General features: G+C 43.9%; 1 protein-coding gene across 1 annotated transcript; it reads left to right on the forward strand.

Moving 5' to 3' along the window:
• The first annotated feature begins 2639 nt into the window (after positions 1 to 2639).
• Positions 2640 to 10008, forward strand: LOC137321557 (uncharacterized). Its single transcript, XM_067983953.1, has 4 exons — positions 2640 to 2867; positions 3662 to 3791; positions 4916 to 5090; positions 9843 to 10008. Exons 1-4 carry the CDS (start codon positions 2640 to 2642, stop codon positions 10006 to 10008), a joined length of 699 nt encoding a protein of 232 aa, XP_067840054.1.
• The last annotated feature ends 9199 nt before the right edge of the window (positions 10009 to 19207 follow it).

Below are 19207 nucleotides of genomic sequence, written 5' to 3' on the forward strand. Positions count from 1 at the left end.
TCAACCAGTATGGTCAAGTGATTGACGTGCACATTAACATCTTCTAAGGACCATTATTAAATCTTCACCCTTTCTTATTTCCTCCAGGGCCCTCACATGAAGAACACGAGCCCATTCCCACAGAGGAGGAAGAAGATTCCTTGGAGGACCTCATCCCTCCTGAGGAGGCGCCATCTCACGCTTCATGCGTTGCAGGCACCAGCGTAGACACTGGCACACCGAGTGGGTGTGTTAGTGAGATAGATGGGCCGGCACCTGGTGAGTCTCACAACACAAGTGAACAGGAGCAGATAACGGTGGGAGGGACAGTCGAGGAGAATACGCACCAGAGGGCACCATCCTCTCCAAGCTCTGCTCATCAGGTCAGAGATGGAGGACACTGGGGGCCAGCAATGAAAAGGAGAATACTGGAGGCACAAGAACAAATGCATGAGGTAATGACAGTCCTACCAGGCACTCTGTCCATTATAGGAGGGATGATGGAGGAGTCCACTTCTGTCCACCACCTGTGGGATACTTTCACAGGGTTTATCAACTCTGCAATCTACCATGGAGCGTGGGGGCACCTCCATGGACACTGCATCTGGGCCAGAACAGCAGGAGTCACTGTTACCAGCCGTTGTTGCCTTTCTAGAGGCTCATACGACTGTAATGCAGACTCTGGGCTCCAACGTCTGTTCCACCTTAGAGAAGGTGGTGGACAGAGTAAATCGGGGCTTCCTTCAGTCTGCTCTCCCACAGACCAGCAGGACTGATGTGCCACTGCCCCGAGGGAAGGAGATTGGCGGAACGGGTGCAGTACGTGCAGACCTCTTTCAGGATGTCAACACACCTCATCCATTGCAACCCCCTCAACCAATACCTGCCATGGTGCCTGAACTTCAACTGGCTCAGACTGGCCTGGCACAAGTGCAGGTGGAACAGTCAGTTGTAAGGCCGTCACGGGCTCCAGCACCCACAGGTCGTTGGCCGAGAGCATCTGAGGAGACTCTGTTCAAGCCACTGAAGTAGCACCTCATTGAAATGGTAGAACTAGGGCGTGAGAGGCTAAATAGATCACTTCGGGTTCACACTGGGTGTTGCACGAATTGACTTGTTAAGATTTGATTTTCGGTGCACATTAAGACCTTTATCACTTCTGTCATTCTTGTGTGCCCTCTGCTTTCAAGGCAATTTCTGTGTCTGGTTTTCATGTCGTAGGTGTGGAAGTTGGATCAATATTTTCAAGGTGACAAGTTGGAGGATGGGAAAGCAATGGAGTGATGGTTACAGGACCGTTAGTGCAAGGGGGTCTGGTCAGGTCAGAGTGGTACAAGTGACAGATGTCTATGTGTAATGCCGAGCTCTGAGAGTATCCCTTGCATCTGGGACCGCAAGATGATCCACACACCATGTGTCATGTCCTCCACCTTCCTCCTCACCATCCTCTTCCTCATCAGATGATGAGTCCTGCAGGCCTTCTCCCTCCTGCACTCCAGCCCTCTTTGTTGAGCGATGTTATGCAGGATGCAGCATGTCACTGTTATTCTGGATACTCTGTCTGGCGAGTATTGCAGGGAGTCTCCAGACCTGTCGAGGTACCTGAACCTCAACTTCAGAATCCCAATCGCCTGCTCCACGACACACCCTGTGGTGATGGGGCTACTGTTGTATCTGTTCTGCTGTGCAGTTCCAAAGAGGTGTCATCAGTTATGGTGGAAGGGGCTATCCCTTGTTCCCAAGCAGCCATCCTTTAAGACTGGTCCCAGAATGAAACATGGTGGGGATATTAGACTGACGTTATATGAAGGCATCATGCCAGCTCCCTCGGTATTGGGCACAGGCCGGCATGAATCTCTTCTTGTGGTTACACACGAGCTGAACATTAATGGAGTGGAAACCTTTGTGGTTAACAAAGGCTCCTGGCTGGTCACTGGGTGCCCTGATGACTCTGTGTGTGCAGTCAATAGCAGCCTGCACTTGTGGAAAACCAGCCAGAGTTGCAAACCTCACTGCTCTCTCCATCTGATTGTTGTCATCAGTAGGGAAGGAGATATATCGACTGGCCCTGGCGAATAATGCATCGGTCACCTGCCTGATGCACTCGTCGGTGGCTGACTGCGACAGCTTTGATATATCCCCTGTGGCAGCCTGGAAGGATCCAGAGGCATAAATGGTGAGGGCAGTGGTCACTTTCACTGCCACTGGCATGGAATTTCCGCCAGATCCATCAGGCAGCAGGCCTTCCTCGAGGAGGCTGCAGAGGTCCGCGAAAATTCCCAAACAGGGAGGGTCGGAAACACTAAGTGCGTGAGCTGGAATCATTCAAAAAAATGGCTGCCCCGGGTGTTCAGACTTCCCTGGAGCCGACACTCAGAGAGTTAATGATTTCTAAATCCATCACAAGCTTGGAACAAAGCAACATTTCCATATTCAATTAGCCACGGTATTTATGCATATAATTGTATTCAAAATCATCTTCATAAAACAATATAAAAAGATCTGAACTTGTTACTCAAACACCAGATCCACCTGAAGGTGCTGAAAGTCATTCAGTTCGTTCAACATTGATCAGAGTGGACACTGAGATGCTGAGACTCTGCTGAACTGTGTCTGTCCTCTTCGGGCATCAAATCGCTGGAAAGGAAGTAGAACAAGAGATGATCGATCTCTGCGATGATGTTTTCTGCCCTGAGCCCACAGAAATCATTCCGTCCAATATAAGTATAGTTAGGAATCGACTGCGTGCTGATATGTTTGTACCAGTGGAAATTATTTATGGTCTGTTTTTGGGTCCATATCCAGCGGCTCACCAACAGCGTATATCCCAACTGAGAATCCCGAGGCCGGCCCGAAATTGTTCCTCGGGCCTCATTAACATTTTATACGTGAGCTGTCATCTCCTGTTGCACCTCCACAGGCAGCTTGTGAATTTTACTAAGAAGAATATCGGGCTGTTTGCCTCTCCAGCAGCAGCCTGAAGCTAAACTCTGGGAGGGGGTTTGGAGGAACAACAGGTGGGGGGTGGGGGCAATCGCGAGGACTGTGGAGTCAGGGAGCACTCCTGCTTCTCCTGGCTCCACTCAATCCAAGCCAATTTCTGTAAGGGAGCTTATAACAGCTACTTTACATGTGCAAAAGGCTTAATGCCTCTTGTAACCGGCCGCCAGGTATGCCTGCAAATCCATATCAATATGGCGGTGCCTTTAAAGCAGGCGCAGATAGGGCGCGACACTTTGCACTCCGAAATTGGTCCTTTTTGTCCCAGAATTCTGCACAGAAACAAGGCCCATTTTCTACCCCATTGAAATTTATATAACGTGACAAAAGACTCAGTGGGAAACCCCACACCTGGACATGTGGTCATTAGCACTCATTCAGTGTGGAAGGGTTTTAATAATATTCTCTCTGTTTTTATTGAAACCCAAGGGGAAGGACCAAGGCCCAGAGAGCAGGACTGGAACCCAGGGTGAAAGAGTCAAAGAGAAAACAAGGTGAATCAGGAAGTGCTGATGCCAAGAGTCCCGTCAAAAAATTCCAAACTCTCTTTAAAGCCGAAACCATCCAGGACATGAATACTGCTGCCACCCCTGGGCATCTAGGAGAGTTCACATAACACAGATGTTTAAGAGTAACTGTACAATTGTGTCATGTGGTAATATCTGTTCTCTTGTTACCTTAGAATTATGAACTGATGGAATATCCAGCCTTCCAATGGATTGAAACAGAAGTTAATGGAACGGATATGAAGACTGCAGTAAGGACTGGCCTGGACAAACTTATGAAATATGCACATTTTTCGAATGCTGCAGGTACATTAGATGTTCCTTCAATGTAACAAAGAAATGCAAAACAACCCTTCCCTCTTAGACCTGTCTTATTTGAAACTATCTGTATAGAGAGGTTCACTGACCAAAGAATTCCATGATTGTCAATCCCAGCGGTTGTGCCAGGATTGTGCCCATTGTGCCCTCCATAACTGATCCCCACTGACGTTCGTGAGATCGGTGGGAGAGCTCCTCATTCTCATGTTGCTGGCGGGCAGAAGTGCCACATAGGCTACTTCTTTGGTGCTCGCAGGCCCTGTGTGCCCAGAATATGGGGAGGCTGCGCACACACGGGGGGAGTGGGTTCCAAGCTCGCGTTCCGACTCCAGCCGTGGCCATTGAATTTGGATAATACTGGCTCTTTGCCAGGCCTGAACCCCACTATTGGAGTCCACCTGCTCCCTTGTGGAAGGCGATACACTTCATCTCTCTCTGGCGTACTGACTGCTACTGGAATGTGGGATCCTGACTGAGGATCAGAGCAGGAAATTCTGTCTTAGGGAGTCCTCACCCCTGGCCAGCCCCAACATGTCATTTGCCTTGTAAGGGCTGAATGGAAGTCGACGCCAAAGTTACATCTGGAGACAAAGTCAGACTTGGTTGAGTTTAGTGCAGGAGCAGCAGAGTTTTGGATGAGCTGAAGTTTACAAAGGGTGGAAGATGGGAGGCTGCAGAGAGAGTATTGGAATAGTTGAGACTGGGGGTGAGAATCATAGAATCACAGAATGATACAGCACAGAAGGAGGCCATTCGGTCCATCGTGCCTGTGCTGGTTCTTTGAAAGAGTTATTCAATTAGTCCCATTCCCCTTCTCTTCCCCCATAGCCCTGCAAATTTTTCCCCTTCAAGTATTTATCCAATTCCCAGAAAGGCATGGATGAGGTTTTTTGCAGCAGATGGGCAGAAACAGAGAAGATGGATGAAGTAAATGTGCTGGTTGTGGTTTATCTGGATTTTGAATAAGGTTTTGAGAAGGTACCACATGAGTGTCTTCCACACCCCAGCACCATTCTCCCTGCCCCCACCTGTAACTTCAGACTCACTATGAGCAATGCCACGGGTGATCTGCTAGTAAAATGCTGTAACGGTGTTTTTTTCTTTGTCTGCAGATACGATTATTCCTGTCTCTGCACCTTTGGGACTTACTGGATTCTTGGTAAATGGCACACTACAACAGAAATTCAAGATATCGCTAATTGTACCTGTTCAGGTCGTCAGTCCACCTGAACCAACAGATCAAACAGTTAAAATAGGAACTTCTCCTGGTGCCTGGTGCTATGTCAGGTGAGTTTAGTTGGTGATTTATTGTGTTTGATATTTCGTTACATCAGCTGCCTTGCCAACATCACTCAACCTGTAGTGAGACTGTGATTAATGGGCTGGTCCAGTCAGGTGGGGAAGTTGGCCAACATTAATCATATAATGAGGTGGTTCATGTCTCACAACCTTCAGTTCCTTCTTCTGAGGACACGGCCAGACCTTCACACTCACATTACTCAGACTCATATGGAGCACTGGACATGGCGGACTCACAATTCCTCGGACGTGATCCCAGGATGTGAATTCTATCCTTTGTAACTAAAGTCGTTGGACTTTTCTCTGCTGGAATGTCCCATTAGTATTACACTCCCCAATTGTAACAATAACGGGGCTGGTTCCTGTTTCTCAGACATTCTCACATACACCACATTCTGTCAATCTGAGTCCATTCCCTTTATCCCCACTCTCTGTCTCCGAGCTCCCAACCCACTTTCACTTTCTTTGATCCGTGCCCTTCTATTCTACTGTAATTATTTTAAATGCTCTTCTGGATGTGCACTTGAAGGGCCTTCACCTACAGGGCTACGGACCAGGTGCTGGAAAGTGGGATTAGGCTGGATTGCTCTTTTTCAGCCGGCACAGACACGATGGGCTGAATGTCCTCCTTCTGTGCTGTAAATTTCTATGATTCTCTTTGTAAAACAATCAGAGAAAGTGGAATGTTTCCTCTCAAAGTACAGAATGTGGTCAATGAGGAGTTTCTGAGCTAGAAATCATGGCTGGATGCAGTCTATCTTTATAAGGCAGCATATCTTAGAGTTATTGTGTGAGAGTTACTGACTCCAGATTATAATTAACACAATTACAACAGCTCTCACAGGGCTGCTGGCTGCTCTTGATTTCCATTTGAGATTAAAATTACTGGGTACAGATTGACCCCATTCATTGACGAGGAGCTGGTAGGCCTGGTGCAGGAGGTCCTCCAGCAAAGGGAGACCTTATTTGGAGGAGAGACCACCCATCAATAAACAGAACTGCCCTAGCACCATGGTTGGAGATGACACAGTGCACCAATGCAGTCTGACTTGTTGCCCCAAACTGGGAGTAGGTGATGAAGAAAATCTTTGGTTTCTGTGACGGTTAGTGTATAAACTAGTAACACCACTTTCAGATATTGTCTTTCCAAGATTCTTTATTGCTGCTCATTCGGTGCAGCATCACAGAGGGGAACACAGGGCACTTCACCAATTCCTGAGCCCTGTAAAAGCCCAGACATGCACATTCTCTTCTGTTTCTCTGGGCCATGTTAACATATCACAGTACTGCCCATGTTGGTAATTAGTTGGTTAATTATGAAGCACCAGGGATATGACACCAGCACAAGGGTCTCACAGCTCCATGTTCACACACTCACATCAGGTTGCTGTTGTCCTGGGCATTTCGATAGAACTCATCTTCTCCACAATCCTATTTCTTACATTGGTCCTTTCCATACCTGCCTGTAGGAGAAGGCTGCACATAACAGAGGGCAGCACTAGCAGACAGGAGGGTGGTCACCAAAGCTATGACCCTTCACTCCTACTGAGGGGAGGCCCATCAGGATTATGATGTTGGTGGCAATAGCGGGGCTGAGGGAGGGTGAACTCAGAGGGCTTCAAATGGTGATCACCCTTTGATTTTTATTCCTTGAAGATAATTCTGTCATCTCATGTATCAAGGCCAGAGGGAGTGATGCGACCATCTCCGATCAGTGATAGAAGGGAAACTAATAATAAATGAAGGGGAGGAACTTACTGTTTTCAACATTAGTTATAAAATGGTAATGGAGAAAATAATGGGATTTTGGGTCGATAAATCTCTAGGACCTGATGATTTCCATCCTGAGGTATTAAAAGAATTAAGTGAGGAAATTGCAGAAGTGTCAAATACAATCTTTCAAAGCTCTCTTGATTTGGGAATTGTGCCATTAGATTCGAAAATTGCTAATGTCCGTCCATTATTTAAGAAGGGTGGGAGAGAGAAACCACGTAACTACAGGCCTGCTCAATTTAACATCAGTTGTGGGGAAGCTACTGGAATCTATCCTTATAAAATAGAGCGACTGAGCACTTGGCCAAATATGAGCTGATCAGAGAGAGCCAGCATGGCTTTGTTAAAGGTAAGTCATGTCTGACTAAACTAGTTGAATTTTTTGAGGTGGTCATTAATAAGGTAGACAAGGAAGTGTCTATGGATGTTATCTATGTGGACTTCCAGAAGACATTTGATAAGGTTCCACACAAAAGATTATTGGCAAAAATGAGTGTGCACGGAATTGGAGGCAGCCTTTTGACTTACATAGAAACATAGAAAATTGGAACAGGAGTAGGCCATTCGGCCCTTCGAGCCTCTTCCACCATTCATTATGATCATGGCTGATCCTCTAACTCAATACCATATTCCTGCTCTCTCCCCATACCCCTTGATGCCTTTTGTGTCTAGAAATCTATCTCGCTCCTTCTTAAATATATTCAGTGATTTGGCCTCCACAGCCTTCTGTGGTAGAGAATTCCACAGCTTCTCCACCCTCTGAATGAAGAAATTTCTCCTCATCTCAGTCCTAAATGTCTTACCCCGTATCCTGAGACTGTGACCCCTCGTTCTGGACCCCCCAGCCAGGGGAAACATCCTCCCTGCATCCAGTCAGTCTAGCCCTGTCAGAATTTTATATGTTTCAATGAGATCCCTTCTCATTCTTCTAAACTTGAGTGAATATAGGCCGAGTCGATATCCTTCCATCCCAGGAATCAGTCTGGTGAATATTCGCTGCACTCCCTCGATGGCAAGTATATCCTCTCTTAGGTAAGGAGACCAAAACTGCACACAATACTCCAGGTGTGGTCTCACCAAGGCCCTGTATAACTGCAGTAAGACATCCTTTCTCCCATACTCAAATCCTCTTGCAATGAAGGCCAACATACCATTTGCCTTCCTAACTGCTTGCTGCACCTGCATGTTTGCTTTCAGTGACTGGTGTACAAGGACGCCCAGGTCCCTTTGTACATCAACATTTCCCAATCTATCACCATTTAAATAATACTCTGCCTTTCTGTTTTTCCTTCCAAGGTGGATAACTTCACATTTGTCCAAATTACACTGCATCTGCCATGTATTTGCCCACTCACTCAACTTGTCCAAATCATCTTGAAGCCTCTTTGCATCCTCCTCACAACTCATAATCCCACCTAGTTTTGTGTTGTCAGCAAATTTGGAAATATTACATTTGGTTCCCTCGTCCAAATCATTGGTATATATTGTGAATAGCTGGGGCCCAAGCATTTATCCCTGTGGTATCCCACTAGTCACTGCCTGCCACCCCGTAAAAGACCCATTTATTCCTACTCTCTGTTTCCTGTCTGTTAACCAATTTTCAATCCATGCCAGTATATTACCACCAGTCTCATGTGCTTTAATTTTGCACACTAACCTCTTATGTGGCACTTCATCAAAGGCCTTCTAAAAATCCAAATAAACCACATCCACTGGTTCTGCCTTATCTATTCTACCAGTTACATCCTCAAAAAACTCCAGCGGGTTTGTCAAACATGATTTCCCTTTCATAAATCCATGTTGATTTTGTCTAATCCCGTTGATATTTTCTAAGTGTCCTGTTAACACATCCTTTATAATAGACTGTAGCATTTTCCTACTACTGATGGGTAGGAAATTGGTTGGGAGCTCGGAGACAGAGAGTGGGGATAAAGGGTATGTACTCAGATTGGAAGAATGTAACAAGTATTCTGGGGTCTCAACCTAACCATATTTATTAATGACTTGAATGAAGGAATAGAGCTGTCTATCCAAGTTGCCAGATGACACAGATTAGGAGACACAGTAAGTAGTAGAGATGGGAGCAGAAAGTTGCAAAGGGCCATAGACAGGTTAAGTGAGTGGGCAAAACTATGACAGATGGACAAGGGTGAGATCATTCATTTTGGAGCCAAGAAAGATAAATTTTCTAAATGGTGAGAAACTAGGAACTGTAGAGGAGCAAAGAGATTTGGGAGTCCAGGTATAAAAAATAATCAAAAAGGCAAATGGAATGTTGGCCTTTATCTCAAGGGGACTGGATTACAAAGGTGAAGAAGTTATGCTTCAGTTGCTTTGAGCCTTGTCCAGCCCCCATCTGGAGTAATGCATTCAGTTTTGGGCCTCAGGAAGGAAATATTGGCCTTGGAGGGGGTGCAGCGCAGATTCATCAGAATTATACTGGGGCTTAGAGGGTTAAATTAGGAGAACAGTTTCCATAAACTTGGCTTGTATTCCCTTGATTATAGACGATTGAAGGGTGATCTGATCGAGGGGTTTAAAATGTTAAAAAGATTCGATAGGGTAGATGCAGAGAAACTATTTCCTCTGAAGGGGGAATCAAAAACAAGGGGATTGGATCTGAAAATTAGGCCATTGAGGAGGAAAATTAGGAATTACTTTTTCACACAGGGTAGTAGAAATCTGGAATTCTCTCCCCCAGAAGGCTGTGGATGCTGGGACTATTGGAGCTTTCAAGACTGAGATCAATAGATTTTTGTTGGGTAAGGGTATTAAGGGATATGGATCAAAGGTGGGTAAATGGAGTTGAGGTATCGATCAGGCATAATCTAACTGAATGACCAAGCAGGCTTGAGGGGCTGAATGGCCTACTCCTGTTCCTATCTTCTTTTCAATCTGCTTGGTTTCCAGACAGGTTTCATCAGGAGGAATAAAAATAAAAATTCTTCATTCTTAATTCCGATGCAGGGTTTTGGACACCAAAGTTTACGGCCAACATTACTACGAACTCGTCATGGAATTCCTGAATGACCTGGAACAAGACAAACAATCCTTTGAGAAGAGATTCTTTGTTATCTCTTGGTTTAACACAGATGGGCTCATGGACATCGCCTTTCAAAGGAATGAAGAATGAAACTTTTCTGAAAGGTTCTGTTACTTTTACAGACATCAAACAGTGAGATGAGCTTAACTCTATTCTTAACCTTCAGTTTGGGCCTCTCACCCAGTACACATTGGGTTTAACCCTGTACGTGAGCCAGTGTTGGGATTTTGAAAGATTCCCCACATGCCCCATCCCAAGAGCCCTGTGCATGGTGAGCCTGTTTATAAATACTGTCCTCGACTGGCAGTTGGCAGTTTGTGTCTCCCACCCACACTGCTGCTTTGTGAGGTGGAGCTTCTTTATTTACAATTATTCAGCAACGTTAACTCTAACAGTGAGGCTTTTGTACTTTTACATTCACTGTTCACATTATTTGGTTTTATCCGATGAGCCTGAACAACGGCTCTTTCCAGGTGCACCGTTCAATGTGTCACCACTTGTCGTCCTCTGGTCGATATTCCCGGTTTTCACCAGGGGGTGAACCTCCTTGTCATTCCCCAGATGAAATACGTTGGGGAGAAACGTGGTCTTCCACCCAGACGTTAACCAGACACTCGGCTCCGGCCCTGGCAGATCTGACTGACCCTGGCAGAGGAGTCCCGGCTGCTGTTGTTCCTTTTAATATTGTTTATAATTAGCTTCCCCCTTCAATTCCAAGTTATTTGCCAGTCTCCCACATTCATTGCTGACCGACCACCTCTGAGGGGCAGCTTTGGTGATCTCCCAGTTGTGTAAGCGGGGAGAAACCACACTGAAGTTTAAAGGAGAATTACTCAAACAGTAATAGGAACCTCCACATTGAATCGTTTCCTGTTAGAAACAGCAGGATAAAAGCAACTTGGCCAATTACAGCCCTACCAGCCTACTCCCAATCATCAGCAAAGTGATGGAAGGAATCATGAACAGTGCTATCAAGCAGCTCTTACTCACCAATAATCTGCTCACTGAGGCTCAGTTTGGGCTCTGCCAGCACCACTCGACTCCAAACCTCATTTCAGCCTTGGTCTGAACATGGACACTGGAGCTGAATTCGAGAGGTGAGGTGAGAGTGACTGCCCAACATCAAGACAGTATTTGACCAAGTGTGGCACCAAGGAGCCCAAGTAAAATTAAAGTCAATGGGAATCAGGGGGAAAACTCTCCAGTGGCTGGAGTCATACTTGGCACAAAGGAATAACTTCAGATCAGAACCACTGCTCCCATTTTTTCGGACAGCAGGTGCTGGTAATGGTTCTACTGTTGCCATTTATAGCTCCCCTAGATCCATCTTTTTCTTTACTTGTCCCATTACCAATCGCGTCATCATTTTTGTCATTTAATCATTGCTAATTAATGATGTCAACCTGTCAACCTTTCTCCCTTCCCATCTCACCCTATCTCTCTGTAAAGTAATACTTCCCATCTCACCCTAATATGTGTAAAGTAATACTTCCCATCTCACTCTATATCTGTGCAAAATAATACTTCTCACCTCACCCGAATTTGCGTAAGTAATAATTCTCATCCCACCCTACCTCTGTGTAAAGGAATACTTCTCATCTCACGTGATCTCTGTGTAAAGTAATACACCCCATCGAACCCTATCTCTGTGTAAAGTAATACTTCCCATCTAACCCTATCTCTGTGTAAAGTAATAATTCCCATCTCACCCAAACCGTGTGGAAAGTAATACTTGCCATCTCACTCTATCTGTGTAAAGTAATAATTCCCAACTCACCCGATCTCTGTGGAAAGTAATACTTCCCATCTCACGCTAACCATTTGGTAGGTAATACTTCTCATCTCACCCTAACCGTGTGGAAAGTAATACTTCCCCTCTGACTCTAATTGTGTAAAGTAATACTTCCCATCTCACACTATCTCCGTGGAAAGTAATACTTCCCATCTCACACTATCTCTGTGGAAAGTAATACTTCCCATCTCACCCGAACCGTGTGGAAAGGAATACTTCCCATCTCACCCTACCCTTGTGGAAAGTAATACTTCCCATCTCACCCTAACTGTGTGTAAAGTAATACTTCCCATCTCACACGATCTCTGTGTAAAGTAAAACTTCCCAACCAACCCTATCTCTTTGTAAAGTAATAATTCCCATCTCACACTAACCGTGTGGAAAGTAACAATTCCCATCTCACCCGAACCGTGTGGAAAGTAATACTTTCCATCTCACCCCAACCGTGTGGAAAGTAACAATTCCCATCTCACTTGATCTGTGTAAAGTAATACTTTCCATCTCACCCTTTCTCTGTGTAAAGTAATATTACCCATCTAACCCTATCTCTGTGTAAAGTAATAATTCCCATCTAACCCTATCTCTGTGTAAAGTAATAATTCCCAACTCACCTGATCTCTGTGGAAAGTAATACTTCCCATCTCACACTAAATATTTGGAAAGTAATACTTCTCATCTCACCCTAACCGTGTGGAAAGTAATACTTCCCATCACACCCTCTCTGTGTAAAGTAATACTTCCCATCTCTCACTATCTCTGTGGAAAGTAATACTTCCCATCTCACCCTAACCTTGTGGAAAGTAATACTTCCCATCTCAGTCTAATTGTGTAAAGTAATACTTCCCATCACACCCTCTATGTGTAAAGTAATACTTCCCATCTTGCACTATCTCTGTGGAAAGTAATAATTCACATCTCACTCTAACCGTGTGGAAAGTAATACTTCCCATCTCACCCTAACCGTGTGGAAAGAAATACTTCCCATCTCACCCGAACCGTGTGGAAAGTAATACATCCCATCTCACTCTATCTGTGTAAAGTAATACTTCCCATCTAACCCGATCTCTCTGTAAAGTAATAATTCACATCTCACTCTAACCGTGTGGAAAGTAATACTTCCCATCTTACCCTAACCGTGTGGAAGGTAATACTTCCCATCTCACCCCAACCGTGTGGAAAGTAATACTTCCCATCTCACCCTAAATGTGTGGAAAGTAATACTTCCCATCTCACTCTATCTGTGTAAAGTAATACTTCCCATCTCACACTATCTCTGTGGAAAATAATACTTCCCATCTCACCCTAACCGTGTGGGAAGTAATACTTCCCTTCTCACCCTGACGGTGTGGAAAGTACACTTCCATTCTCACCCTAACCGTGTGGAAAGTAATACTTTCCATCTCACTCTATCTCTGTGTAAAGTAATAATTCCCATCTCACACTAACGGTGTGGAAAGTAACACTTCTCATCTCACCCTAACCGTGTGGAAAGTAATACTTCCCATCTCACCCTCTCTATGCAAAGTAATACTTCCCATCTCACACTATCTCTGTGTAAAGTAATACTTCCCATCGAACCCTATCTCTCTGTCAAGTAATACTTCACATCTCACCCTAACCGTATGGAAAGTAATACTTCCCATCTCACACAAACCGTGTGGAAAGTAATACTGCCCATCTCACCCTATCTCTGTGTAAAGTAATACTTCCCATCTCACACTAACTCTGTGGAAAGTAACACTTCTCATCTCACCCTAACCGTGTGGAAAGTAATACTTCCCATCTCACTTTATCTGTGTAAAGTAACACTTCCCATCTCACCCTCTCTGTGTAAAGTAATACTTCCCATCTCACACTAACTCTGTGAAAAGTAATACTTCCCATCTCACCCTAACCGTGTGGAAAGTAATACTTTCCATCTCACCCCAACGGTGTGGAAAGTAATACTTCTCACCTCACCCTAACCGTATGGAAATAATACTTCCCATCTCACCCTATCTCTGTGTAAAGTAATAATTCCCATCTCTCACTAACTGTGTGGAGAGTAACACTTCGCATCTCACCCTAACCGTGTGGAAAGTAATACTTCCCATCTCACTCTATCTGTGTAAAGTAATACTTCCCATCTCACCCACTCTGTGTAAAGTAATACTTCCCATCTCACACTATCTCTGTGTAAAGTAATACTTCCCATCCCACACTATCTCTGTGGAAAGTAATAATTCCCAATTCACCCGATCTCTGTGGAAAGTAATACTTCCCATCTCACACTAAACGTTTGGATAGTAATACTTCTCATCTCACCCTAACCGTGTGGAAAGTAATACTTCCCATCTCACTCTATCTGTGTAAAGTAATACTTCCCATCTCACTATCTCTGTGGAAAGTAATACTTCCCATCTCACCCTAACCGTGTGGAAAGTAATACTTCCCATCTAACCCTATCTGTAAGTAAAGTAATACTTCCCATTTCACTCTTTCTGTGCAAAGAAATAATTCCAATCTCACACTATCTCTGTGTAAAGTAATACTTCCCATCCAACCCTATCTCTGTGCAAAGTAATAATTCCCAATTCACCCTATCTCTGTGGAAAGTAATACTTCCCATCTCACACTAAACGTTTGGATAGCAATACTTCTCATCTCACCCGAACCGTGTGGAAAGTAATACTTCCCATCTCACTCTATCTGTGTAAAGTAATACTTCCCATCTCACACCATCTCTGTGGAAAGTAATACTTCCCATCTCACCCGAAACATGTGGAAAGTAATACTTCCCATCTAACCCTATCTGTAAGTATAGTAATAATTCCCATCTCACTCCAACCGTGTGGAAAGTAATACTTCCCATCTAACCCTATCTGTAAGTAAAGTAATACTTCCCATCTCACTCTATCTGTGCAAAGAAATAATTCCAATCTCACACTATCTCTGTGTAAAGTAATACTTCCCATCCAACCCTATCTCTGTGCAAAGTAATAATTCCCAATTCACCCTATCTCTGTGGAAAGTAATACTTCCCATCTCACACTAAACGTTTGGATAGTAATACTTCTCATCTCACCCTAACCGTGTGGAAAGTAATACTTCCCATCTCACTCTATCTGTGTAAAGTAATACTTCCCATCTCACACTATCTCTGTGGAAAGTAATACTTCCCATCTCACCCTAAACATGTGGAAAGTAATACTTCCCATCTAACCCTATCTGTAAGTAAAGTAATAATTCCCATCTCACTCTAACCGTGTGGAAAGTAATACTTCCCATCTCACCCGAACCGTGTGGAAAGTAATACTTCCCATCTCACTCTATCTGTGTAAAGTAATACTTCCCATCTCACACCATCTCTGTGGAAAGTAATACTTCCCATCTCACCCGAAACATGTGGAAAGTAATACTTCCCATCTAACCCTATCTGTAAGTATAGTAATAATTCCCATCTCACTCCAACCGTGTGGAAAGTAATACTTCCCATCTAACCCTATCTGTAAGTAAAGTAATACTTCCCATCTCACTCTATCTGTGCAAAGAAATAATTCCAATCTCACACTATCTCTGTGTAAAATAATACTTCCCATCCAACCCTATCTCTGTGCAAAGTAATAATTCCCAATTCACCCTATCTCTGGGGAAAGTAATACTTCCCATCTCACACTAAACGTTTGGATAGTAATACTTCTCATCTCACCCTAACCGTGTGGAAAGTAATACTTCCCATCTCACTCTATCTGTGTAAAGTAATACTTCCCATCTCACCCGAAACATGTGGAAAGTAATACTTCCCATCTAACCCTATCTGTAAGTATAGTAATAATTCCCATCTCACTCTAACCGTGTGGAAAGTAATACTTCCCATCTCACCCGAACCGTGTGGAAAGTAATACTTCCCATCTCACCCTCTCTGTGTAAAGTAATACTTCCCATCTCACACTATCTATGTGGAAAGTAATACTTCCCATCTCACCCTAGCTCTGTGGAAAGTAATACTTCCCATCTAACCCTGTCTCTTTGCAAAGTAAATATTCCCATCTCACCTGAACCGTGTGGAAAGTAATACTTCCCATCTCACCTGAACCGTGTGGAAAGTAATACTTCCCATCTTACCTCAATCGTGTGGAATGTAATACTTCCCATCTCACTCCATCTGTGCAAAGAAATAATTCAAATTTCGCACTATCTCTGTGTAAATTAATACTTCCCATCTCACCCTATCTATGTGGAAAGTAACACTTCTCATCTCACGCTAACCATGTGGAAAGTAATACTTCCCATCTTACTCTATCTGTGTAAAGTAATACTTCCCATCTCACGCTATCTGTGGAAAGTAATACCTCCCATCTCACCCTATCTATGTGGAAAGTAATACTTCCCATCTCACCCTAACCGTGTGGAAAGTAATACTTCCCATCTCACCCGAACCGTGTGGAAAGTAATACTTCCCATCTCACCCTAACCGTGTGGAAAGTAATACTTCCCATCTCACCCTAACCGTGTGGAAAGTAATACTTCCCATCTCACCCTAACCGTGTGGAAAGTAATACTTCCCATCTAACCCTATCTCTGTGTAAAGTAATAATTCCCATCTCACACTCACCGTGTGGAAAGTAATACTTCTCATCTCACCCTAACCATGTGGAAAGTAATACTTCTCATCTCACCCAAACCGTGTGGAAAGTAATACTTCCCATCTCACTCTATCTGTGCAAAGTAATACTTCCCACATCACCCGATCTCTGTGTAATGTAATACTTCCCATCTCACCCTATCTCTGTGTAAAGTAATAGTTCTCATCTCACCTTATCTCTGTGCAAAGTAATACTTCCCATCTCACCTTAACGGTGTGGAAAGTAACACTTCACATCTCACCCCAACCCTGTGTAAAATAATACTTCCCATCTCACCCTAATGGTGTGGAAAGTAATACTTCCCATCTCACCCTAATGGTGTGGAAAGTAATACTTCCCATCTCACCCTAACCATGTGGAAAGCAATACTTCCCATCTCACTCTATCTCTGTGTAAATTAATACTTCCCATCTCACCCTATCTATGTGGAAAGTAACACTTCCCATCTCACCCTAATGGTGTGGAAAGTAATACTTCTCATCTCACGCTAACCATGTGGAAAGTAATACTTCCCATCTCACTCTATCTGTGTAAAGTAATACTTCCCATCTCACTCTATCTGTGGAAAGTAATACCTCCCATCTCACCAAATCTCTGTGTAAAGTAATACTTCCAAGCTAACACTATCTCTTTGTAAAATAAATATTCCCATCTCACCCGAACCGTGTGGAAAGTAATACTTCCCATCTCACCCTAACCGTGTGGAAAGTAATACTTCCCATCTCACCCTAACCGTGTGGAAAGTAATACTTCCCATCTAACCCTATCTCTGTGTAAAGTAATAATTCCCATCTAACACTCACCGTGTGGAAAGTAATACTTCTCATCTCACCCTGACCATGTGGAAAGTAATACTTCCGATCTCACTCTATCTGTGCAAAGTAATACTTCCCACATCACCCTATCTCTGTGTAATGTAATACTTCCCATCTCACCCTATCTCTGTGTAAAGTAATAGTTCTCATCTCACCTTATCTCTGTGCAAAGTAATACTTCCCATCTCACCTTAACGGTGTGGAAAGTAATACTTCACATCTCACCCCAACCGTGTGTAAAATAATACTTCCCATCTCACCCTAATGGTGTGGAAAGTAATACTTCCCATCTCACCCTAACCATGTGGAAAGCAATACTTCCCATCTCACCCAAACTGTGTGGAAAGTAATACTTCCCATCTCACCCTAACCATGTGGAAAGCAATACTTCCCATCTCACCCTAACTGTGTGGAAAGTAATACTTCCCATCTCACCCTAACCGTGTGCAAAGTAATACTTCCCATCTCACCCTACCACTTTGTAAAGTAATAGTTCCCATCAAACCATATCTCTGTGTAAAGTAATAATTCCCATCTAACACTAATCGTGTGGAAAGTAGTACTTCCCATCTCACCCGAACCGTGTGGAAAGTAATACTTCCCATCTCACCCTAACCGTGTGGAAAGTAATACTTCCCATCTCACCCGAACCGTGTGGAAAGTAATATTTCTCATCTCACCCGAACCGTGTGGAAAGTAATACTTCCCATCTCACCCGAACCGTGTGGAAAGTAATACTTCCCATCTCACCCGAACCGTGTGGAAAGTAATACTTCCCATCTCACCCTAACCATGTGGAAAGCAATACTTCCCATCTCACCCGAACCGTGTGGAAAGTAATACTTCCCATCTCACCCGAACCGTGTGGAAGGTAATACTTCCCATCTCACCCTAACCGTGTGGAAAGTAATACTTCCCATCTCACCCGAACCATGTGGAAAGCAATACTTTCCATCTCACCCGAACCGTGTGGAAAGTAATACTTTCCATCTCACCCCAACCGTGTGGAAAGTAACAATTCCCATCTCACTTGATCTGTGTAAAGTAATACTTTCCATCTCACCCTTTCTCTGTGTAAAGTAATATTACCCATCTAACCCTATCTCTGTGTAAAGTAATAATTCCCATCTAACCCTATCTCTGTGTAAAGTAATAATTCCCAACTCACCTGATCTCTGTGGAAAGTAATACTTCCCATCTCACACTAAATATTTGGAAAGTAATACTTCTCATCTCACCCTAACCGTGTGGAAAGTAATACTTCCCATCACACCCTCTCTGTGTAAAGTAATACTTCCCATCTCTCACTATCTCTGTGGAAAGTAATACTTCCCATCTCACCCTAACCTTGTGGAAAGTAATACTTCCCATCTCAGTCTAATTGTGTAAAGTAATACTTCCCATCACACCCTCTATGTGTAAAGTAATACTTCCCATCTTGCACTATCTCTGTGGAAAGTAATAATTCACATCTCACTCTAACCGTGTGGAAAGTAATACTTCCCATCTTACCCTAACCGTGTGGAAGGTAATACTTCCCATCTCACCCCAACCGTGTGGAAAGTAATACTTCCCATCTCACCCTAAATGTGTGGAAAGTAATACTTCCCATCTCACTCTATCTGTGTAAAGTAATACTTCCCATCTCACACTATCTCTGTGGAAAATAATACTTCCCATCTCACCCTAACCGTGTGGAAGGTAATACTTCCCATCTCACCCTAACCGTGTGGGAAGTAATACTTCCCTTCTCACCCTGACGGTGTGGAAAGTACACTTCCATTCTCACCCTAACCGTGTGGAAAGTAATACTTTCCATCTCACCCTATCTCTGTGTAAAGTAATAATTCCCATCTCACACTAACGGTGTGGAAAGTAACACTTCTCATCTCACCCTAACCGTGTGGAAAGTAATACTTCCCATCTCACCCTCTCTATGCAAAGTAATACTTCCCATCTCACACTATCTCTGTGTAAAATAATACTTCCCATCCAACCCTATCTCTGTGCAAAGTAATAATTCCCAATTCACCCTATCTCTGTGGAAAGTAATACTT

The sequence above is a fragment of the Heptranchias perlo genome, chromosome 5 (genome assembly GCF_035084215.1).
Source record: "Heptranchias perlo isolate sHepPer1 chromosome 5, sHepPer1.hap1, whole genome shotgun sequence".
In the NCBI taxonomy this organism is placed as follows: Eukaryota; Metazoa; Chordata; class Chondrichthyes; order Hexanchiformes; family Hexanchidae; genus Heptranchias; species Heptranchias perlo.

Coding starts and splice junctions, on each gene's coding strand:
- LOC137321557 (XM_067983953.1), top strand. CDS start 2,640: ATGATCGATCTCTGCGATGATGTTTTCTGCCCTGAGCCCACAGAAATC. Junction 3,792..4,915: donor ACATTTTTCGAATGCTGCAG/GTACATTAGATG, acceptor CTTTGTCTGCAG/ATACGATTATTCCTGTCTCT. Junction 5,091..9,842: donor GGTGCCTGGTGCTATGTCAG/GTGAGTTTAGTT, acceptor ATTCCGATGCAG/GGTTTTGGACACCAAAGTTT.